The sequence below is a fragment of the Carassius gibelio genome, chromosome A10 (genome assembly GCF_023724105.1).
Source record: "Carassius gibelio isolate Cgi1373 ecotype wild population from Czech Republic chromosome A10, carGib1.2-hapl.c, whole genome shotgun sequence".
NCBI classification, from domain to species: Eukaryota; Metazoa; Chordata; class Actinopteri; order Cypriniformes; family Cyprinidae; genus Carassius; species Carassius gibelio.
The window spans coordinates 2740788-2766853 of record NC_068380.1 but is presented as its reverse complement, the minus strand read 5'-3'; the positions used below and the strand labels follow the sequence as shown (position 1 = coordinate 2766853).

General features: G+C 36.1%; 1 protein-coding gene across 7 annotated transcripts in view; it reads right to left on the bottom strand.

Annotated features, from left to right (window-relative positions):
• Window positions 1-26066, bottom strand: part of LOC128020821 (cAMP-specific 3',5'-cyclic phosphodiesterase 4D) — a 167703-nt gene that overhangs the window by 34984 nt on the left and 106653 nt on the right. Inside the window, exon 1 of one of the 7 annotated variants that reach the window (XM_052607561.1) lies at window positions 23426-24504. The exons of 5 other annotated variants lie outside the window; for them this stretch is intronic. In XM_052607561.1, the coding sequence (XP_052463521.1) occupies window positions 23426-23511 (86 nt within the window). In that variant the 5' untranslated portion in view covers window positions 23512-24504. Of the gene's footprint in view, window positions 1-3868; window positions 3997-23425; window positions 24505-26066 lie in introns of those variants that run through there. One more of the 7 variants, XM_052607559.1, reaches the window with a different exon arrangement.

Genomic DNA, 26066 nt, shown 5'->3' with positions numbered 1-26066 from the left:
TCAATTTGCAGTCTTCAGTTTTAAGAGAGAGTGTGTGTATTCTGCATGATGTGCTTTACTGCACACTTCAACTTCCTCAATACTGAACTCGAGATGCTCTTACTGGGACTCTTAGATATGGGAATGCATTTGTATCTCCTTATGTGCATTATTATTATTATTATTTGAGCTCTATAAAGTTAATTCTTTATCATCTTTTTTTTTTCTTCTTAAAATCAATTTTATACACCATAATTTTCATTTCTATAAAGTGTGAATATATCCTCTATCGTATTCTACAACAAAAACAATCAGAGCGCCTAGTTATCACTAGTTTTATTTTGATTTCCCGAGTACACTATTAGCTTATAGCCTGTTAGCATTGTCAGATTGGTTGCCGCTAATCTCATGTAAATTACTAATACTCTATTCACACACATTTCCATGTCACAGCAGTTATTGTAAATGATCACAGATAATAGTTTTGATGTACTCTGCTTGACTGAAACCTGGCTAAAACCAAATGATTATTTTGGTTTAAATGAATCGACTCCACCAAACTACTGTTATAAGCATGAGCCCCGTCAGACTGGTCGTGGTGGTGGTGTTGCAACAATATATAGTGATATTCTCAATGTTACCCAGAAAACAGGGTACAGGTTTAACTCATTATTAATACTTCTGCTTAATGTTACACTGACAGATATGCAAAAGAAATGTATTGTATGACTTGCCCTGGCTACTCTGTATAGACCATCAGGGCCGTATACAAATTTCCTAAAAGAATGCAGATTTCCTCTCAGACCTATTGGTTACAGTCGATAAAGAGCTAATTGTCAGAGATTTTAACATTCACGTTAATAATACAAAAGATGCATTAGGACTTGCGTTTACTAACCTCATAAACTATTTTAGAGTCAAGCAAAATGTCACAGGGCCCACTCATAGTTTTAATCATATGTATTAAATTATATTGCATGGACTCGATCTTTTGGCTATAGATATCGCACATCAAAGTGATGATGTTACTGACCATTTCCTTGTATCGGCATGCTGCGTATTTCTAATGTGAATTATATGGTTCTGCGTTATTGTCCAGGCAAAACTATTGTTCCAGCCACCAAAGACAGATTCACAAATAACCTGTCTGATTTATCTCAACTGCTCTGTGTACCCAAAAATACACATGAACTAGACGAAATGACTGGCAACATGGGCACTATCTTCTCCAATACATTAGAAGCTTTGCCCCCATCAAATTGAAAAAGGTTAGAGAAAATCGTATTGTGCTATGGTATAACAGTAATACTCACTCTCTAAAGAAAGAAACTCATAGTCTTGGGTGCAAATGGAGAAAAACAATTGTGGAAGTTTTTAGAATTGCATGGAAAAACAGTATGTCCAGCTATAGACTGGATCTAAAAACTGGCAAGGCAGAGCATATCCACAAACTCATTGAACATAACCAAAACAATCCAAGGTTTTTATTTAGCACATAAAAACATTCCCTCACAGTTTAATAGTAATGACTTTGTGAATTTCTTTACTGATAAAATAGATAACATCAGAAATACAATAACAAATGTAGATTCTACAGCGTCTAATACTTCAGCTTCATTCATCGCACCCAAAGATAAACTATAGGACAGGAAGAGCTAAATAAACTTATCACTGTGTCTAAACCAACAACATGTTTATTAGATCCTTTACCCACTGAATTATTGAAAGAGATGTTACACGTTGCATAAGAACCACTTCTCAATATTATTAACTCATCGTTATCTTTAGGTCACGTCCCAAAACCATTCAAGCTGGCGGTTATCAAGCCTCTTATTAAGAAACCACAACTAGATCCTAGTGAACTGGCAAATTACAAACCCATTTCAAATCTTCCATTTATATAAAAATGTTTTGAAAAAGTTGTGTCTGCTCAATTGTGCTTCTTCCTACAAAAAAATGATCCATGAAGACTTTCAGTCAGGCTTCAGGCCCCACCATAGCACAGAAACTGCACTTGTTAAAATTACAAATGACCTGCTTCTTGTGTCAGACCAAGACTGCAACTCATTGTTGGTTTTACTTGATCTCAGTGCTGCTTTCAACACCATAGATCATGACATACTCATAGATTGATTGCATCATATAATAATTGCTGTTAATAGAGTTCATTGTCTGTTTGATTACGTCTTTAATTGATTTTCCGGTACATTTCTGCCATTAATGATGTGCTAATGTCACCTGCATTTCAAATGACAAATTCTTGATCAAATCTCCATTCACTGCCTCCTAATCATTCTTGGCAACTCTGTTTACCATTAGTGTGATTATAACTATATTAGATTTCCTGGAATCCAGCAGTTGTGTTACGGAGCACACATACAAAAACCCCGTTCAGCTGTTTTTAGAATAACCAAGCTCATTGTGCTCTGATAGCAGATGGAAAATTGTGTGCACAGTATTAGTAAAGTCTCATGACATTCTGACGACGTACATCATTTGAGCAGTAAGTGGCATGTGGGTGTCTTGTGGCTTGAGTCTTTTTGACATGCATCATGGACAGACCACGCAACACATCATTGTGCTACATTTTCACATAAAAACCAATGAATTCATGCAACAAGGTGAAAGAAGTACATGCACAATGATATTCACACTGGCTGCATGTAATGGAAATAAGCTTTACTGATCATGCAACAATCATTTTTAAAATATACATCTAACTCATTTTTCAAACAGGAGCACATGCATGCATTTACTCAAGCTTGATTTTTGAATTTTAAAATATTAGTATGTAGGAGAAAGTATGCATGCTGCAAAGTGCCAGCAGAACTGAACAAACGAGGAGCTGTAGAAAAACAGATGAAGGCCCTCTGGTGGATAACACAGAAATATTAAACCTGCGCTGTTTCATTAGTGGTGGGAACCTTTTGACAAAACGTGATTTAATAATAATAAAAAATAATAAAAGCATTGTCAAAAACATTTAAACACAGTTACTGAACTGCTATTTATCCCATAAACTTAACATATTTTAATACAATATTTATGAGAACTAAAAGCATGAGAAGCAGCTCTTCGTAATTGTGAGTTGTTTGTTAGAGAAAAGAAGTTTTGCACCGATAACTTCTTTGGTGTAACACTTGAGGTTTACTTGTAAAGGAAACGTAAAAAAAAAAAGCATCAGGGCAATTTATCAGCGGAATGGGCCAAAACCTCTTCCTCTTTCAAAATGAATATCACACAATTTCCCACATCCTAAACTGATCTGCTGTGATAGTAAATGCAAAAATAATAGCACAAAATGACATTCAAATGACTATCAAATGTCAATGAAACGCACACTATTTTGTAAAAGTTTGTGTTCAATAAGATTTTAAACACTTTTATTCAGTAATGATGCATTAAATTGATCAAAAATGTAAGTAATAATACTTTATAATGTTACAAAAGATCTATAATTATTATAATAAAAACTGTTTGACATGCTAATTATTCACAACTCCTTTACCCACCATAAAATAAAAAAAATAAAAAAAGCAAAAAGCAAACATGTCGGAGTCAGGACATTAATGTAACTAATATTCATGCATACAATCTTTTGCTTTTTTACATATGGATACCATTTTATTACCGAGATGTAGAAAATACTGTATGTCTAGTAGTCCAGTTCAATACTATAAGAAATTTCCAGAATTTGAGAAAGAGAAAGCCTTCCTTACTTCTTATTTCAAACTACAAACATCGCAGCAAACCACCCACAACTTCAACTTCCATCTTACCACAGAGAAACAGACTTCAAAATTAGAATCATCTTATCACACTCTGTCAGGCAGCAGATCAAGACACCTCCAGTACGCAAGTCATGAGTGTTTCTGAGCATGTTCCCTACCTGTAGGACTTGAGCAGGCGCTTTCGTTTCATGCCTTTGGTTACAGCTTCGCTGGGGGTGATGTAGTCGCCCGTATGATCCTTCTGCAAGTCCATGAGTTTACGTCTGAGCTAGAGCCTATCAAGTGTTTCCTGGACTGTCTGGGTTACACAAGCTCCTCCCCTTTCACAGTAACTGACAGATATTTGCATGTGGCCTCCGTTAACCCTTGCTCCGCCCCCCCTGGGTAATCTGATTAGCACTTTAGGGACACGGAGTCCAAGCGAGGGCTACTCTTACCTCCAGCTTTCCCTCAAAGTACTGCGCTAGTTTCTCATGAAAACATCAGAAACCCACCACTTCTTTAAAGGGACAGTTCACCTAAAAATAACAGTTCTGTAATCATATACTTGTTCCAAACCAATAAGACCTTGGATCCTCTTTGAAATGCAAATTAAGATATTTGTAATGCACCAAAAGTCCGGGTCCATTTAAAGGGCGGGAAACTTAGAAGACTTAGAAGATCCAAAAGGCTCATAAAGGCATTGTATAATGAATCCATATGAATTGAGCGGTTTAATCCAAGTCTTATAAAGAAAAATATTATCAATTTATAGGATGAACAGATTTATTTTATGCTTTTATTCACATCTAAACAATGATTGACACTAGGGCTGAGTGATATGAGAAAAAAAAACATCACAAAATATTTCATATCAGTCGATATCGATAATTATCATGATACATGTAAAATCTCTATTTATTTCACATTTAAAAAACGTTTTTTTTGCTCCCAAGTAAAAAGTTGTAGAAAGTTGTGAAAGCAGACCATTAACTGTGGTTTTTAACTACTCTTTATGGTCAGAACATGACAAATCCTTCACTTTTCCACAGATTTTTTCCTTAACAGAATAAACATCTTAATAGAAATATTAATTTCTTAGTTTCTACATGTTCTAATGAGTGATATTGTGTCAAATCACGAAGCAGGTTTGTGTTCCTTTGATTATGCACATCTTCAGCACAGTTTGCAGTGCAAGCTGCAATATTAATATTATTAAACATGCTCACGGTGTGTGTGTGTGTGTGTGTGTGTGTGTGTGTGTTCACTGCTTTGTGTGCACTTTGGATGGGTTAAATGCAGAGCACATATTCTGAGTATGGGACATGATACTTGACTGTATGTCACTTCACTTAAGAATGAGTAAAGAGTTTTAATTCAGGCTGAACTATCCCTTTAAAGTGACCGCACCACATTTGAATGCTTACAAACCAAAAACCTCACGGTGAAAGGCTTGTGGGTGAGATCCTCTTTCTGATTCACCTTTACACCTGACCACGCTCCCGTTTGACCACAGGCTGTGTAACTGAAGTTTCCTGCTCCCTCTGCGGTCGAGCGGTGGGTTTGTGTGCCTCATGTTCCTGTAAGACTTTAGGAAGCGCGCTGGGGGAGGAAGTGCATTGGTATAATTCCTCCTGATGGGCTTGTGTGGATCTGAAACTGAACCGTGTTGAGGCCAGAGAAGAATGAGCCAAAGCTCTCTGTGTTATTTTCTCTAAACCCATCAAGTCATCAGCAGGATGGGTGCCTGTGTTAACTGGCCATCATCTGTGCAAACGGAGTCACTCATTAAATCAGAAATGGGTGTTTAGAGTCTCAAGGGAACGCTTTCACCATCTCAGCCGGTCTGTGATAAAACACGCTGATGGAGCAAATTCTCACACTCTTAAGCAGCTTTACTCCTCACATAACAGAGCAATCAGATTACGGCTGACATTTACAAAGTTTAGCACAAACAGCGTAAATTTAATTCCTCCAGGCGTCAGGTGAACAAACGTCTTGAGTGAGGATACACAGGTACATTTTTGTTCATTATCAAAATCAGTAACATCTGTAAAAATTGTAGAAACCTCTGTTTTATATGGTTAAATTTATTCTAAGTTTTAATGTATTTATTTATTTTTAATTAAGCATTGGTTTCCCATAGTAGCATACATTTAAATCATGATAAACATATACTGTGGTACCCCAATACGATGGTAAAAATATAACTATATGGTTTTAAGGTTTTAATGGTTTGTATGAAAAACAGTAGTCTAAAAACATTCAGTATAAATGCACACAAGCTTTAGCTTAATCACAAAAAATACTATAATTATATATTATTACTCATGTAATAAAATTCAGTTTGAATATCCCAAATTTCTGCCACTATACCATGGTGCAGAGAGTGCTCAATGTATACAGTTTCAGACTGACCCCAGCTTTACAAATAAGTATTTGGTAATACTTTATAGTAAAGTATAATTTATTAACACTAGATAATGTATTTGGTTTCAAGAGCTAACAATAAATAAATAAATAAATTAAAATAAAATAGTTTTAAAGTATATTAAAATATATTTTGTTTCTATATTAATGTTAATTTATAAATAAACAAAATTAACATTACAATATCAAATATAAAAAATAATAGCAAATACATCAAATTTAGTTATAAAATATGAAATATTGAATTTAATTGCACAATTACAATAAGCAGAACTGAACTGAATTAAACTATAAGCTTAATTAAGTCATCTGAACTGAATTAAACACTGTTTGACATCATTATCTGCCAGAAAATGATTAATGTTCATTCATTATTTATTTATTAATGTTAAATTATTTAAAACTTGAAATGTAAAAAAAATCTGCTAAACAATTAAAATGAAGTTTAACATTATCATGAACTAGCCCAAAAAAATAATAAAATAGAAATAAAAAATGTACGGCATCTTTTAATCAATATCACTCTTAATTTAATTTAAGTAAAATATAAAAATATTCATATTTAAATATTGAATATTAAATTTAATTGTGCAATAGAACTGAATTGAATTTAATCGAATTCAGCCATGCTTGAAGTCATTATGACTTTAAAAAATGTGCTAGTTAATTAAAATGAAGGAAATTTTAAAAACGCTAAGAATATTGCTAGTTCATGACAGCTAATGCAGTGAAAGAAATAAACTAAACCTTCCATTGCACCCATCACTCCACCATGTGTCAAATCCCCATCCTTGTTATTGGATGCACATGTATATCAAATATTTTTGTGCATGTTTGTAACTTAATAGCTTTCATCAGCTTGGATTCCTCTGGTCACAACAGTTGAATTCCAAAAGTAAAATGTCACTATGTTGGAAATACCACCAATAATAGCATAATTCCTCTATAGCGGGTGAATCCGAGCGAGTGTCTCTCACCTGATATGGCTCTATTAATCTCTTAAAGGCGAATGTGATTAAGCGATGGTATAAACACATTACCAGCCTGAGCTCTGCTTCTCCACAAGACTCGCTTTAAGAATATACAAATACATCCACTAGCATAACACACAACCATAGAAGATACAGCAGCCCAACAGAAGCAAACAGCTAAAAACCTGAATGTCGCTCCTCCAGAGTCCAACAGAAGGTGGTTAAAAACAGTAAATAACAAACGTTACCATCTTCTCCGGGCTTTAATGTCGATGGGTTTGTTGGTGGCAAATGGGGAGCCGCTGGTGGACATGCAGTGAAGTTTGGCAAGCAGCTCGAGGGACAGGAGGTCGGTGCGAGCAGGTAAACTCATCTTTGACATCAGCTCATCTCTTTCCCCGTCCTCGCTTTATGAACAAAGCACGGGGCACTGCAGAGACACTGAGCATTCATAGTCATATTCAGCACCTCGCTGAACCTCATACGTGGGGAACAGATAGCTGCTAGTTTACCGCCGGAGATGATGAAACTTATTTGGACTTGATGTTTATTGACTGGTATTGTCTGCTTGTTACAGCCGCACTGTTGCATACTGTTAGTCCAATATATGGACCGGGATGATGGACTAGATCATATTTGGTCATTTAGAGATTACCTATATAGATTGGCATTTTTAAAGATGATGAATCTGCCTGCAATTATCTGATGTGCCTAAAAATTGTCGCCTGAATGTTCAAATTAATTAAATTAAATAAATGTAATTAAAGCACCAAAAAAAGATGGAAAAGCTTAAATAAACATAATTATCACTCATTCTGATAGCAAAATAAGACTATATATATATATGAAAGAAAAAAAGTATATATATATATATAGTGTACAATGTATATTTTCTACTAATTCTGATTAGATTTTCTACAAATATATTGCTACAAATACACTTCATTTTAAGAATAAAATAAAGAAAATAAATAAATAATTACATTTAAAATTTAATTTAATTTAAAAAATTTAATTGAATTGCCCTTACTAACAATGTTGGGTAAAATGTTTTTGCTCCAATTCTGATTAAATTTACTATTCTGGTTAGATTTTAAGCAGATATTTAGCAAAATAGTACAAATAAACAAAGAAACACAAAAATAAATGTTAATTTGATTTAATTTACACTAATCAACTGGCTGGTTATTAGTGCGCTTGGCCAATTAAGTTTCAAAATCCTCTGACAAATATTATGCATGTACATGTTTCTATTTTGAAGTAATTTTGATCAGAGTTTTATGCAAATATTTAGCAAAACAAATGTTCATATGAATTCAGAATTTTTGCATATTAAAACACATTATCATTTGTTCAATAATGTCCATTGGTCACTCTGCTTTCTAAATACTAGAATACACAATTGAACACTGTCACAAGCCCTGTTGAATGCTCGGGCATCGTCCTCCATGCTGAAGAGAAGCGTGAGTGTACGTGGACGGGTGAACTGACTGTGTTGATTTATGAGCGTGTGTTCAGCGCTGGTGATGAAAACAGCAGAGCAGCAGATGTTTGTGGGAATCATGAAGCCTCTTCCCCTGACTATTCATTTCTCTACAACACAGAGAACTCTGACTAATTCAGAGAAGAAGATATGGCTTCATTGATCCCATCTGCTCTAAAAGGATTGTGGTGTTGAAACTGATGATTCATTTAGTGCCGGGCTGCTATTGGGCCGTTCCTGATCGGGTAACCGGGCAAACGGATGACCACTGAATACACAGCAAAGTTAAATATGAATTTAGGATTAAAACTGTAATATATTATGGGCCCATGAACCATTCTATGAAGGTTCACCTGGTGCAATCTGACAAAAATAAATGAATAAAGTGCAATTAAACAATATTTAGATATATGTAGAATAATTGCTGTTGCATTTGCATGGTTGGATAAAAATGTCTGCCAAATTGATAAAAGGTAAATTTAATTATTGAAATATTAAAACATAAATCAAATTAAGTTTAACAAATAAAACTTAAAACAATTTTAATAATAATAATAGTTGGGTTAAATGTGTACTTTAAAAAATGTTTTAGATGAATTAGTAATTTAATAATCAGATTAATAATAAAGAAAACAATTTAAAGTAGTTGGTGCAAATGTGTGCTTCGTATAAAAAAAAATTCTGCTAAATAAAAAAAAAAAAAACTATAATTAAAAAACAGGGAAGTTTATGAAAAAAAAAATAATAAAAGAAAAACATTTAAATGTAATTTAATACAAATAAATGAGCATAAAAATAAAACAAATGAAAATAAAATAATAAAATAAAAATGTGCCTCACAGTCTTTTATCTGATTATGTGACATGGTCGTATCCAGCTGTGTTTGCATGCATGTGCACAGAAAGGAGGATGGTGTGACAATATATCAATTTGTAAATAGCTAGTCAAACCTTCAGCTTCTAACGTCTGCAATTTTATCAGCACTGTACCCACGGTCCCTGAGGTGCAGACAAAACCCTCTACAGGTGCAGTCCTGTTTCTGTGCACCTCATAGAAAAAAAGCACACTAAATTGTTGCTGTATTCTAGTTGATGAATATTGTCATGTGATAGGCCAACTCTACTGGTTGGCTGAACCAATCACATCACAGGAGTGAAGCTATATACCACACAAAGATAAATTATCCTATGATTAAATGCAAGAATAAACCTACCAGAGTCTATGTCGCTGTGTTTCCTTTAAACACCACTAGAGGGCGATACTCTCATATCTGATCTCCACAAAGCAACTCTATTTAATAATGTTTACCAAACTTAGATCTGAACAGCACAATACACAAAAGATTCACAACTGCACTTCCATTGAACAGTTTGGGTTGCAGTCTGATATGGTTCAGGATGGCCAACTAGTTGATTCGTTTGTTTGGGAAAAACTGCACTAATCAGTTAACTTCAGCTGGAGATGGCCTTTGGGACACAGATGCTGACCTAGAGACAGTGGAGCATTTCTGGAAAAATAAAAGGAGAGAAAACAAGCGAGGGCTGGAGGAGAAACGGACCCATGTGAGACCTCTATCGATTGGTCTAATTCAGTGTCTACGATGGAGACCCAGAGACGACACAATCACATCTCCTGCCACCCCTCATTTAGTCATCGCTTTGCACGGATCCACTCCGCCAGCTGTGTCCCAGCGCCCTGCACTCCTCTACCTGCTTCATCCTCGGTCTTACTATTGGAACTGGGTTCACATGAAAGATGAGTCAAGCTTCAGAAATGTAAAATGTGTTGCTAAAACAAAAAATGGATTCCTTTTTAGGCCCTTGTTTACACCTGGTATTTTGGTCCGTCTCAGAAATAATCAAAAGAAACACGAAAGTGTGATGGAAACACAAAGCATTTTACACCGAAATTTACACTTGTTTTCATTCATTTGAACTGAGGCCACAAACAGAAAACTAGAAAACCTATATTTGAATTCTACAGTAAAAAACTATTAATTGGTTAGCAGTAAGTTTCCATACTATATTCGGTGAATAAATCTAATAACATTTAATGTACTTTAACAGTAAAATACAGAAAAAAAAAATTGGAATTGAAAAAGGAAAACGTAATTGTATAATTTACAGTGAATAGATAGACTGTAAAAAAGTGATTGTGATTTTAACAGTAAAAGACTGTAAAAATGTTACAGTAAAAACCTCTTAAATAGTTAGCAGTAAGTTTGCATACTATATTCAGTGAATAAATGTAATTTTACAGTAAAATACTGTTAAAAATGTCAAAGGAAAAAGTAATTGTATAATTTACAGTAAAAATTCCCTTCATGACACTTCACATTGGATGTTTTTTTTAATTGAAAGACATTTTTTGTTTGTTTATTCTTAGTTTGTAATGAGCTTTGGTTCATAAATGTGACTTTCTCATCACCACCGGTTTTGGTGGTTAGCAGTGCATTACAATGGTTCAAAACAGATATTATTGCTTCAGTATGTTGGTTTATTAACATAACATCGGATAATAAAATACGGTATTTTATTGTGAATTTAAGTTAAATCTGTAAAACTTAAAATGTTGCTACCATATTTTTTAAAGTAAAATTCTGCCAGCCACAGCTGCTGGTATTTACCATAAATGTCACAGATTTTTTTTATTTTTACAGTACGATAGATAGAGTGATAGATAGATATATAGAACGATAGACAGACAAATAGACGGAAGGAATGATAGATGGATGTATGGATGAATGGTTAATCCATTTGCACTTGTAACTAGTAAATGAATGCAGGAGAACTGAATCAGCGGATGGTATTGAGTTCAATACAACAGCTTCCTGACTGATAAAAGACTCCGAGCACCTGAGGAGTGCCGTCTGTGAAACTGAGACTTGTGAACAATGGCTCACTTAAGCATGTTTGTCCTGTTGATGGTGAAAGCGTGATTTATGAGTAGCGACATCACTGAACAATACAGCAGTAAGATGACTGATGACTGACGAGCTATTCTTCTCTACATACACAGGCTGGTGGGGGTCTGTTACGAAACCCTAGAGGAGAAGACACAAAACTAAAGTAACTCCAGATGTCCTGAAAGATCAGTGTGGCCTCTGGAAGCATCGAAAGGCTTAGGATTGTTGACCCGGGATTGTTTGGGAAGCACCGTTGGAATGTTTTTCTTAGATCAAGTTAACTAGCTGCTGTTTCAGCTCAGATCCGTCCCTCCCTCACCGAATGAACTCCCTATAAAGAAGGTGGCGTCTTCATTTATATTGACGCTACACAATAGTTTGGTCAAGCAGGTATAATTACGGCCACCAGCAGATACTGTAACACAAGACGACCATCAATTGACATCACAAGTCACACGATACATGCTTTTAGCTTAATAAACCAATCAGTCTTTCATTTTCCATGGCCATCGTGGCAATTGTTTTTTTGTCTTGTGTTGAAGCTCCTAAACACCCTCAAACGATACTTTTCTACTTCTGTATTTAAAAAATACAGAAAATACGCTGAAAATACAGCTGTGATCACGGAAATAAATTATATTTTACAATTTATTTAAATAGAAACCAGATATTTTAAATTGTTATAATATTTCACAATATTACAGTTTTTACTGTATTTAATCAATTAAATGCAGTCTTGGTGAGCATAATAGACTTCTTTCGAAAAACATATAAAAATATAATCAACTTTTAAAAACTTTTAAGTGGTAGTATAAATGAATTACAATAAAATATCTGTAGAGGCAAATGCATTATTGACATTATTGTTATTTTTAGAAAATATACAAGTTACAGTAAATGTTATTTACAGTATAGTTTCTAAACAAATAAATACCTTAATTGCAATATAAATGGCTTTGGATAAAAGTGTCTGCCAAATGCAATAAAGGTAAATGTAAAAATGCCCATCTCTGCATTATATGTGGGTCAGACTTGTTTAAAAAGGTTCAAAGGTGCAAGATGAGACATATAGCCAGAGCTGATCTCCTAAAGCCCTTCGATGGATCAGATTCTCAGTCCAGGCTTGACAAATGTGACTATGAATGCTGTGAAACACGTTTAACTGGCTAGATGAAACGGAGCTATAATTAGCAACAGATTTTTGACATCACTTAAAAAAATTTTTTTTAACCCTTTAAAGCCTGACATGATATAAAGATTCAGAATTTTTTTTTTCTTAAAAAATGGAACATAAAAAAAATTCAAAGGAAAAAACATTGTTTGTTGAGTTATACTTGTGTTTAATTGATACAAATCAGTAAAGATTTCACAGCAAAAATGCACGTGAACCACAAACTGATGTTTTTACATTCATACTAAAAGGCCTTTTACTTCCAAAAAAGTAGAAACTATCAATCAGACGATAGAAAATATGTAGAGATTGTGTACAACAGGATTTTTTTTAGCAAAGTTTAAATCATGTTGATCATTTAGAAGCCTTAGAAATGTTTGTTCAATATGATTCAGCTGAATATGATTCTCTTTCATTCTCCCTAATGTCTGCTAAGCCTAATTTGACATCAAAGGCTGTCTGTTTGTCTTTCTATTTACCCAAGATGCTCTACTCATTATAGCAATGCGGTGAAGACAGACGCCACTCATCCTGGAAGTGTGTCAGTGGTGCCCTGTAATAAGAGGGATGCATTTCTTTCTAACGGCAGGTTTAATTAGCGATCACCTGGGATGAGAGAGTTACTGTCGGTGCGTTCTCCCAGCTTCAGCTTCTGTCTCACCCTGTCTCACTGCTTTAATGATGCTCTCCACAGGACACTTTTGCTCCCTCTGCACCGTCGCATCTCCAGGACCTGCTTGGCAAGCGTGGCACCGACAGCCTTCTCATTGAAGATGCTGTATGGCACATTTTTGTCATGGACAACACAGAGAACTTGTCAGGTAGAATTTAGCATCACAGCCCCTTTGCGATGGCAATCTTAGCGGGTTATTAATCACCCTGCTTCGCTAATAAGTTTCCCTTGTTGGCATTACCAACAAGTTTTCAATCTTAAAAATAAAGGTTCCAAAGAAGAATCTTCTTAGTTCTCAAAAGAATCTGTCAGTGAGCAGTTAGCTTCTAAGCGTAAAGAACATTTTTAACCTTTTCCAGTATAAAGAACCTTTTGTGGAATGGAAAGGCTCCATGGAAGTTAAAGGTGCACTAAGTTATTTTTTCAAAGTCCCATAACACACTTGCAGCCAATCGGCCGTAAGGGGCGTGTCTAGTAATGATGGGGAAAAGAGAGCGCTCAGTGAGTGCACAGGACGGATTTTAGCAGATCTACTATAGATTGCAAGAGTTGGCAGATACATAGGACCAATCAATGCTCTCTTTTAAAATAATCCTGATGTGTTGAATACTGTGTTTAAATGATCATTTTTATCAGCTGATAAAAACATCACAATTATCCACATCACTCCAGTCCATCAATTAACATCTAACAGCCAAAAGCTGCGTGTTTGTAAGAAACAAATCCATTATTAAGATGTTTTTAAGTTTCAACTGTTGCTTATTTCTCTAAATTTGTTCTGATGAAGAAACAAGTTCCTTTACATCTTGGATGGCCTGACGGTGAGTACATTTTCATTAAGTTTCCATTTTGGGTAAACTATTCCTTTGTATGCTCTTTATAGAACTGTAGATGCCAATAAAGAGCCTTCGTTTTTAAGAGTGTCTATTCAAATCGTTTCCATACACAGACGATTAGAAACAGAGTTAAACGTCAAGATCTAGATATTTCAGGTACAAAATAAATGACATGAAACACAGAGAGACTCAGAGTATTTAAAAGAAAAACATTCTTTGAAGTCCAAATGAGATTAGGCCTCAGAGAGAGGACATATTCTGGAGAGAAGACCACCTGTGTCCGCATGGAGACTAAATGAGAACAAAAGAAGGTTAAGCCACCTCATCCCCTTAAATACCCTGGAGTGCGTCACAGATAATGGTGCAGTAAACACGTTTCTTACACTCACAGTCATGCAGAAAGAACAACTGCCAATTGAAATTCACATTAATGCATATGGCTCTTACATGGGTCTTACATATACATATCAGTTCATGCATATGCTATTGGTGTTGTAAAGAAATGCTACATGATAAAACATACTTCCACGCGACACGCCTTCTACCACCAACATTTCCTGTGATTTGTTTACATGTGGAAACATGTTTCTTAAAACAACATTCCCAGCTGGAAACTATTGCGAAATCCCCCGGGGGCCCAAAAGCTTGTGCATGAATGTCCTCAACCTCTGAACCAATCAAGAAACAAGATCCTTAGAGCTAAAGAGAAATACAAGCAATTATAGGTCAAAAGAGCCATAGTGAAAATGTGAACAGATGCAGGGTTTAATCAAGAGCAAAAGAGTGCACATTTTTAAGGTGATCAAGCACCCTGTCAGCCCTCTGTGCCCTTCAGAAAATGACTTAAAATAACAGTTAAGTAAATGGCCTCACTACCATTTTTTTTAAATACATACTGTACAACTATGTTATCTTTTTTACAGCTCACATAGCTATAATTATATAAATATATATATATATATATATATATATATATATATATATATATATATATATATATATATATATATATATATATATATATAATAAAATAAAAGGCAGACAGGAACAGAATTCCATAGAAAGCAATTCATTTTAAAGCACCCTGTGCCTTAACTCTGTGCCTTACTGTTAAAGTAAAATCAGATGACAATACATGACTTGAACGAGCACACTTCAAGCAAGGGAACGATTTTTCAAACAGGACTCAAAAATCATGTATAAAGACGGACACGTGCAGAGCTCCTGCTAATGTCTCTGGAGGACTCCTCGAGCCTCCGCTCACCTTTACTTGCATTGTCAGTTTCGGCACTAAATATTTATTGGATGTATCTCAGTCTAATCTTTGCATTGCTCACATCACGTATATGTCTTTAGCATTAGCACATGGCTGAGGTAATGGCTTTTGCTGTTGGAAGTGCATCACACTAACGCTAATCCCATCAAACCCAACCTTTGTGATGTCACTGACCTCCTCTTAGCCGTGGGTGTGCGAACACACGGGACGTCCCAGGGATGCCCTGTCTCAGGGGTAAGCCTGGGAAGATCTACAGGCGTCACAAGCAATGCTGCAGTTTCTTTTTATAGCACTGAAGAGTGCATCGTGTCTGCTCGACGATTATTACGTCTTATCCTCAGAGTCTAATGTCACCTGATTATGTCATATGAAATGTTTTGGATGAATATTACAAATATAAATATTTGATGCACAGCTAAATGCCAAATGTTATTTACTTCAAAAATACATTTAATTCCCGCAGCCTTGCTAAAATAAGCATTTAGAGTTGCCAGTGTGTTGACTGTTGCTGTCTGCAGAAATGCACTGAGGTCTAGGGCTTGGATGGATGCTGGCTGCTAAGCTCTGCTGATTCAGCTTACGTCTGCACTGTGAGCAATATTAAATAATGGCCTCTGCTTCTTCAATCTGACCTGGGGATGCTGCTGCTGTTTGGTGCAGATCACTGGGAAAAAGCAAGCAATGCAGCGATGTGTCAAATTCCACAGTTAACCTACAACAATGCAACTTTCCCAGTGAATGTAATGGTCTTGAATATTGGTGTTTCATTCAGGCTGTTTTTACAACGAGTCAACAATTTTCTGTTGCCCATACTGTTAAAGTATCCATTTTTATATATAACAAACCTTGTTTAGCTGAATAAACAAACTTATATATATATATCCTTAATAAAGAACATCTGCAATGATCTGTCAAGTAAACATGCATTAAGTCATTTTTGGAAGAATAAAAACACAACATTTTTTTTTAAGTGACAAAAAGATAAAATTGATTGCTAGCTTTCATATCCCATGATGCATTTCCCCAAACAGGTTTATCTGACTGCAAGATACTTTATCTTAAAACTGATAACTTATAGATGTCATATTTCCCCAGCTGACATTAAAGGGGTCATATGATGCGGTTTCAAGTTTTCCTTTCTCTTTGCAGTATTACAAGCTGTTCGTTGCTTAGATAAGGTCCCTAAAGTTGCAAAGACTAAAGTCTCATACCCAGAGAGATATTCTTTATAAAACTTAAGACTTGTCCCACGTCTACGTCACTGTGTGGGAAAATTAGCAAAACTCAACCCAAATGTTCACACAAAGAAAAAGGCATCACTTTGATTCTCGCTGTAGTATTGTTGCCGGCGCTGCCATGTCGTGGACACTCTTTGTGTTTCGTTGTGAAAACAAAACTACTTTGTTTGGCCTTCCAAAGAGGACATAACTAGAAATCATTGGTTGAGTTGTATTTACAACACTGTTCTAAAACAGTTCAACCCAAATATTCAGATGTAAGCAGCTCATTTTACGGAGGACTGTTTCCTGAACCTGAAAGAGTAGCATTCAATGATGTCTGTGCACAAACGCCGTTTCTATAAAGTGGGGCAATTCCAACTTTGCAAGGACAGTCTGGCGCTTCTGAATCACAGCCTGTAAGTACGTTTACATATTAAAAGAATTTGCCACTGATGATTCAATCCAAGATTTGAGCAGTGTAGAGTAGCGCTTGTTTGTCGTTTCTCTGATCACAACATGGTTTTATGTTCACGTGTAAAAAGACAGTATAAGTCATTATAATCAGTAATTTTGTCCCAGCTGGATGCAACAAATGCCTTGTTGGCAATGTGTTTTATTGGTTGTGTGTCGTCGCGCCGCAGGATTGGCAGGTTTTGACAACAAAATCCACACAATTGGTACACAAAACTGGCCAAAAACTAGCCCCATAGTGTTTCCAGGGGATAAAATACATGTTTTTTGGCAGTGTTCCCCTGGTAAAATTCACATTTCAGGGGCTAAATTCACGTTATTGTCACAACCATGGACTTGAAAAACAACCCGCAGCAACAGTGTTAAAGTAGCCCAATTGAAAACTGGGAGACGGCATCACAGTATGGTAAAGGGTGTAACATTACAAAATAATGTTCTTTTTAGCAATGTCATATGACCTCTTTAAGACTACTGTTTTGCATGACAGTTTTCTGAAATGTTATATGTAAATATTAAGGGTGTAACGGTTCACAAAATTTATGGTTCGGTTCGATACGATTCACTGGTGTCACGGTTCGGTTCGGTACGGTTCGGTACATTTTAGATACAGCAAAAAGAAAAATTTGGCAGAAAAATTTCCTTGATTTTTAAAAAAAAAATAATTATTTATTAAAACTAACAAAGTATGTTTTTTTTTTTTTTTTTTACATTGAACAATGATGGAGCTATTCTTTACCCATCTTCTATGGTGTTTTCTTAGCAGCATACTGTATAAAACAAAAACAGCTCCTTATAAAAAAAAAATGAAAATGTTATATTGTTGTAGTAGTTATGAACAAATACAAAGATGTAACTCTTTATATGGAACTCTATAACTCTAGGAATTACGGTCTGGCTGAAATGGGCTCGTGAAGGAATATTGTAACGAGGCTCAATTACATTAAGCATGTTCTTAAAACCTGCATTTTCCACTACAGAGTAAGGCACTCGCTCACTCAGTACGCGCTGAAGGCTCGTTGCAAAATGGCTAAAGTGTCTTTCACACAGGACGCAGTACGCGCGGCGCTGGACCCTGGGCTCAGCGTTGCCCTTCAGATACAACGCGATTTGCGCTGCACTATGTCTTCTATTTCTGGTCTTTTAAACGCATTGGCCATTTTGCAACGAGCCTTCAGCGCTTACTGAATGAGCGAGCGCCTGACTGAGTATCCTAACATAAACATATAAGTTGGTGTTTTTTTCTTCTTCGGGGGTGTCAGGGGCGGTGCCTGTTACGGCGTTTGGGTTATTGGGCTACCTTGTTGAACGCATATCATTATATTTCACTATTTTTTATTTATTTTCTAAATATAATTAATTAGTCCAATGAACGGTTCAATACGAATACGCGTATCGTTACACCCCTAGTAAATATACAAACAAGGCATTATCTAATAAAAAATGCTATAATTTGCATGCATTTCCAGCACATAAAACTAAGCACTGGATAAAGCCAGCTTCAAAATTATTTTTTCATTTTGTTGACATATTAGAATCAAACAGTCAAATACTGTTAATAAGAAGAAAAAAAGTTTTTGCCCTGCTTTTAGGAATAAAATGCTTAATATATATCAGGTGAATTATTTACGAACAAAGCACTCTATAAAAATATAAATAGGATCAAATACCTAAGGTGTGGTGTGTGTAAGTGCTGCTGAATTGCAGGAGAAAACTGACTGCCATTAAAAACATGTATTGTAATTGAAATCTACAGACAATAATAGATAGTAGTTAATAAAATAATTAGTTATTATTTTATAGTAAAATAAAATGAATAAATAATAATAAAATACATAAAACGTTGTATTTTAGATGTTTTCTTTCCACTAGTCTGAATGTAGACGTGCTATGCATGTTGTGTCTTGCCTTGTCCTTTTATGGAAACTCTAAATGCATATGAATTTCTTATGATATATAAGATGGAAGAACACCATTAGCATGATTTTCTAGCATGCACTGATGTTTACAGGCACAGAGAGAGAGATAGAGGCGGTCTCTGGTGTGCAGCATCTGCGTGTGCGGGTTATTTGTTATCAAGTGTGGCACATGCTCCAGGGACGACGCTCAGGGAGCTCTGGCAGACAGCATGCAGTAAATATCGCAAAGTGAAACGAACCGTTATAAAACTACTACAGTAGTGCAAATGCAACTAATGGGTGGTATGTCACTCTATGAGTGATTCCTAAACAGATGAACAAAGAAGAATGTACAGTTACACAGTACGTACAGAATGAGTCACAAGGAATTCAAATGATATAGCAGTGCTGCATATTAATAAAGCTCAGCATATTAATAAAACACAGCACAGTTCTGAATCAGAAAGCTTATCAGTTTATCACCCTTTTGAGTACAGCCACTGCAACATTAACAGAGGAATGCATGCTACACATATGCAACTGGACCACATGATTCAATGCACTGGCCAATATGGATTTTCATAATGGCATTTGGTTTGTTTCTGGACTTAAGTTACTGTGTAAGTGTCATAAACTTGGAGTCTATTGCCACATATCTCTAAAACACACTCAAAGCTCAGCGCTGGTTAATCCTTCATTATTTTGCTGCACTGCTTTTTGTAGTAATTGATTTTCCCAATTAGCGATGGCACAAAGGTGCATGTAAAGGTGCAACGGTCATTCAAACAAGCTTACACTCATGAGGACAGAGAATAAATGAACACAATCAAGCGAAACCAAACAGAATAAGGTGATGCACGCTGACAAGCTCTGTCCTTTTTAAGCTATTCAGTAAATCAGTTCCATTGATTTAACAATGTAGCACCCATAATTCATCTGACGGCATGTAACCTCTTCAATATTTCATGAAAACAAGTATTCAAGAGGAAAAAAAAAGAGAGTTTTTCTTCAAGCATGAAACCACAAAGTAGAGCAATAGAGTTCAATGCAGTGTGTATTTGGCTGTGTGTGTGTTTCCAAGAGAGACTGGGATTATGTTATTTTGGGCTTAATCACACAGTACTGATAAAAATGCTTAAAATTCTTTCATTGTTTGCAGACGTTTGCGGTTCTCTCAATTATTTGGCCACAGAATTCCATTGAAATGCCTGCATCTACAAAACGCAAAACCAAAATAAACAAACTGCTATTTTTATGTAAGTATGAGGGATAGATTATTTAATGCACAGTTACCTTTTGAGAGTTACGGAACCCTGCACATGACATGCAAGAAAAAATAAATAAATTGTGCACACGATTTACTAATTCGTTCCCTCAAATGTACTAAAACTTGCACACGATTACTATTGCATTCCCTTGATTTACTATTGCGTTCCCTTGATTTGCTAAATTGTGAGGACGATTTACCAAATCGAGCAAATGAATTAGGACAATTTATAAATTGAGGGAACGAATTAGTAAATCGTGCACACGATTTAGCCTAATATTTTTTCCTGCATGTCATGTGCGGGCTCATTAAAGAGTGATAAACAAAGTGATAGAAAATATTTGTTTTCATGCATTTTAAATGTTTAAACCACTCATTGAATCACACCATCTCTTGACTGCATTATTATTGGTAAAATAGGGGCTTTATGGAGTGTGTGTATACATGGTTATAAGTAAAACAGTTATATTTCATTAATTTAGAGAAATGAACAATTGTCTTAAACCTCAAGGGACTAATTAGACAACCAGCTTATTCCTGCTTGATTCTTATGCTATTGATAGTGTAAAAAACAAACTTTGAATCACATGCTGATTGATGGACTAGCATTATTCAACATTACTTACTATTGAAAATCGTATACTGTAATATATGTTGAATTTTGACATTGCCAACCTTTAAATTAAGTTGACAGTAAGTAATAAACAGTATTGAGCATTTAGAAGTTGAGTATTGTGCATTTTTCCTATTTTTTAATAGCTATTTAATGATTTTAATGGAACCGGAACATTTTTAAGAGTTGGGAAGATGCTTTTGTTGAAAAAGTCACGTGTTTAAACCCACAATCTATGGTTTATTGATGATTCATGATGTTTAAACTGACTTGTCTGTTTTGCAAATAGAAGCAAATGAACCTTGACAATGTTCGGTTTCTGTAATTGGGACGAATGTTTGCACAATCTTGGCGTGTTCTGCTTGTGACGGAAATTAATGTTTAATTCTCGTTGCTATAAAACAACATTATTAGCTCATTTCTATAATATAAAATCAAAGAAAACATGTATGTTTGTGAATGTGCATGGGGGAAGTTCATCAAAACAAGAAGGCTGTGTTGCTCTAATCCCGAAGGGAAATGAGCTTTGACATGTCTTGACCTGAGTAATGCGTTAACTGCAGCTGATGTATTACTAATCTACAAAAAATACAGCACTGCACAGAAAATGTTTGGTTTTCACAATGACCATCAATGGCAATACACACTGAAGAAATCTGCACTGCCTTAGGGAAGACGACTGAGATGAGAGCTCTGTCTTAAGGCTGTAGTCCCAACCTTAAAGGCAGCAGGTTCCTGATCTGAACTCAATTCCAGCTGAACGGTTTATGATACATCACATTGTTCTCTTCTAAAAGTATCAGCACAGTGTAGGTGGAAATGAAAAAAATAGGTAAACTTCTGACTGTTTAAAGGAGCAAACGTACACACACACACATGCACAAAGCATCCGTTTGTATGCTTTCAGTTCTCACAGAACAATACTGTCTTGGTGTAGGGTGAGAAAGAAATCATATGGTGCTTTTGCAACTCTGTAATTTGATTGTAGCAAAGAAAAGTGCAAATTATGTCTGTTTTCCTTCCAAATATTTAGGAAGCACTGTTGGTACATGAACTAAACCAACACCAAAGGTATGTTTAATGTCATTTTTTCATGAGCTAGTCCATGAAGTGCTTCTTTTATGACACCTCTGTTTAAGTTGTGACTTAAGGAAACTAAAGTGTGACACTCCTACATGAACTAGAAACACAGACCTCCACTGGACTGAATCCATGTTCATGTGCCACACTAACGTTCCTATTAGATCATTTATCACCATAGTAAAGCAGCATGTCAGAGCGATGCCATTATAGATGCCGCAGAGCCCTAGAGAGCAGCAAACGCTGTCACGTCTGATTCATTGCAGCACTTTTGTTTTTCGAGCTTTCCACAACAGGGTGATGACACCATAACCTGCTGTTCGTATCTGGGTGTTGACAGCCTCAAACGCTGGTTGGAGAACCCATGAGGCCTACAGTCATAAAAACTGGCTGTGGTCGCACATATAGGTTGGAAAACACCCAATGAGGAGAGTGAAAATAAACAGTCACACAATGTTTTCGCAGCAAAGGCCTAAAAGTAGTACCTGTGTGGAGACTTTAAAGTCTAACTATGGATAACAACTACAACATTCAGTTTATTATAAGCACGAGCTGCAATTCTGACTGGTCGTCAATGTTTTTATCATACACCAGCTAGAAAAAAAGGTTATGAAAGTGATTCAAATGATATTGTTCCTCTGTATTATTAGCGTTTGTTTCCCCTTTCCACTCCAAATAGCAAAAGATATCATAAGGCGTTGATATAAGATATAAATGTATCTTCAAGATACATTTATTTGAAAAGCAAAATGACCAAAGATACGAAAGTCTTATTTTATGTGAAATTGCTCAAAATTAATGGTTTATGGTTACAATAAGAATAAATATTTGCCAGTGAGCTTAGAAAAGTCCACTTAAAACAACAACAGATATCTGTTAATGGGGTATTCAAATTAGTTTTCACTTAATTTCATGTAATTTTGTTCCATTTCTCAGAAAACAAGACTTCATATCTTCTTTGCATCTTAAGTAAATGTATCTTGATTTATGGATGGTAAGATATTTGTATTGGAAAACAAAAGAAAAATACAGAGGAGGATATTTTTGTGGCGCATTCAACATTTAATGCCATGACTTTTTGAATATAAGACTTTCTGCTCTTGTTTAAGACCTTTAAAGGCCTTCATTTGTGAAAATGCAAATAAAGACTTTTAAAGACCTTTTTAAGACTTGCAAAAACCCTGTTACCATTCTTGGTATCAATGGGGCTTTACAGGCAAGAATACTTTTGATTCCCTATTTTCTATATGCATGGTTTACCATCAGCTCCTTTACTTTTATTACGCTGACACCCGCTGATATTTACCACAAGATTAAGACAAATATACAAATAAATATGTGGAGATCTCTAAACATGACCTACCAACCCTAGTGTCATGAAACATAACACAATAGACCCATTTATTGTGTCCTGTTTCCTTCTGCAATCCATTTTCACTACTCACCATATCCAGGAATGCCTTCGGAATGGGAAATTGTTGACGTGCATCATTTTTTTCTCCCTTCCTGTGTAATTTCGGCCGGTCTTCATTTAAACGAAGGAGTGGTTCGTGTTGGCTCCTCTCTCTCGCAAATAAATAACTCTTATGCCAGCCTCGGGATAGCCATTATACACCCTCCTTACATGCCTCAACTGAAACCAGCTCCAAGCATTTCCGAAACAAGAAGTCCGCTTGGAGCAATGAAGAGTACATCTTCTTAGTTTGCTATTCCACCAAAGAGTCTCGAGAAGACACTTCACCCTTTTCTAAATGTGGACAGTGTGCATAAATCAAATTTTAAGGCAAGAAAATGGCTTGTTAAGAAAAGTTCAAGGGTTAAGGGGCTGTTCCGTAGTAGTAGAGCAAAAATAACAAGCACAGAGCAGAATGAGGGTCCTTCCGCTGCCTTTTGTGTGGGATTTGAAACTCACTGTGGTACATCCTCATCGTGAAGTCCCGGCATCAATAACGGTTTCAGAAAAACGCTTCATTTGGATGTCGGAGATGCACGGCCGTGCCCCAAGGAAACCCAATGATGCATGCAGTCCCTTTCTGGTGCAGATAGCCCAGATGCCATGGAGAGACGAATGACAAGTCCTGGGAATTTTCCCCCAAAAAAGACTAAGCACTCCGCTCTTGTCAAGCACCATGTAAGCTATTGATCCTCTTAGTGCGGACAGCTCTGATTAATTCAGTGGTGTCAGCTGAAGAAATGGGTGGAGTAGCCGTAGGGGATGAGATGGAGCGAGGCAGGCTGGAGAAGAGAAAACCTCAGGATTGTCCGTGTCTGATCCTGGCCGTCATCACATGAAGGCAGAGTTGGCAGACAGTGACAGCAGTCAAGGTGCTGCAAGAATCCAATGAATGCAGTGAAAGCAGCACGTGCTAAACCTCTTGACAATCACTTGTCTTCCTAACCCGAAGGTTTCTCTTTCTCTCTCTCCGCCTCACTCACTCTCTTCCTTCTCTAGCCGATACGGCATTTCCCGGTTCTTTTCTCTCTCTCCTCTCTCGCTCTGCTGCAGCGCTGGCTCTGGGCTGTACAGGGCGTGTGTGTTTGGGAGAGACTGTGTGACTCGCTGTCTGTGTGTGAGCGTCAAGGGGCCCCACAAGGGAAACTCTGACCGGCCGACAACACACAGCGCTCGCTAAATAAAGCACACGCCTGACAGCTGGAAGAGCCTGTTTCTGCTGCGCGGAATTAAAGCTCATGATAACATCTCAAAGGTCAGAAGCAATGACAATGATAAGACAACAAAAAAAGAGTTAAGAAGATGTACTCTGAGACAAGCATGTTCAAACATAGCCTGGGCTGCTTAGGGTATAAGATATGAGAACAAAACACCATGTTTGCATTAGGAACGCCCCATGTGAAAGAAAAATTATAAAGGAGATGTCTTATATATCTCTAGAATTTACCTTATTGGTGTCAATGAGAGAGCAAATCGAGAGAAAAATATCTTCTTTGCTAAAAAAGTTTGACGTTTCCATTCTTGATCATTTTCTTAAACTGTGCTAAGGTTTGTCACAAAGTTCAAAATCTCAGTGCGATCACAGATATTTCTCATCAATTTCTGCCAAGATCAAATTATATGAGCTGCTATGAACATTTTCATTTAAATTCTATGGTAAACACCTCTCTGGAGAGAAAAATCAAACACAAGATCTCTTTTATATCGCTGGAGTTTTCTTCTAGAGGGCACTGAGAAAGCAAATAGAGAGTCTCCTGCTTCAACATTATCTCCTGAGAAAAGGTTTCACAAGAGATCTGATATTATCACAATGCAATCTCATCGATTTCTGCAATGATTAAATTATATGAGGTGCTATAGACATTTTCATTCAAACTCTATTAGAAAATCCCCACGGGACAAAATCATAAAGGAGATCTCTTTTATATCTCTTGAGTTTTCTTCTAGATGGCATTTAGAGAGCAAACAGAGTCTCCTGCTTGGAAATCATCTCCTGAGAAAAATATCTCATGTTTCGAAGTCAGAAGTCTCAGTGCAATCTGAAATATTTCTACCCAGATCAAATTATATAAGCTCCATACAGTGTGCTTACTGTATTTCAACAGTTGACTCATTTGTGTCTGTTTTAATTGAAGTTGATACTATAATAAAAAATATTGTGAACAGTCAACTTTGTAGTGACGCCCGTCTTAAAAAATTATGCATGCTACCCTACTAAGTACCTTCAGTTCTTCCTCTTGTTCAATTTTCCCCTTCGAGTAGTTGGGAAAAAAAGTCCAATGACAGATCATTTCCTGTGGCATAATTCAATTTCACCTCTAAATCTGTTCTTATGCAGGGGCTAACACAGCGTAATGCCTGGGCATACATCAAAACTAGCATTCAGACAGAACAGGATGGAGATGTCAGGAATTACAAAATAGTTGCTGAGAGAATGCTTCAAATGCCATGTGTGACTGACATAGTATTTGGTTCATTCAGGTCGCGGTTTGAACACACATGCAAATCTGAACCAGCCACAAAGCTGGACACTATCAAGTGCAATGTGTGGTTATGATTATCTGTGTTATCTTTATATTGTACCTATCAATAAAATATGCAAAAAAGTTAAAAAATAAATTCTTCTGAGTCAG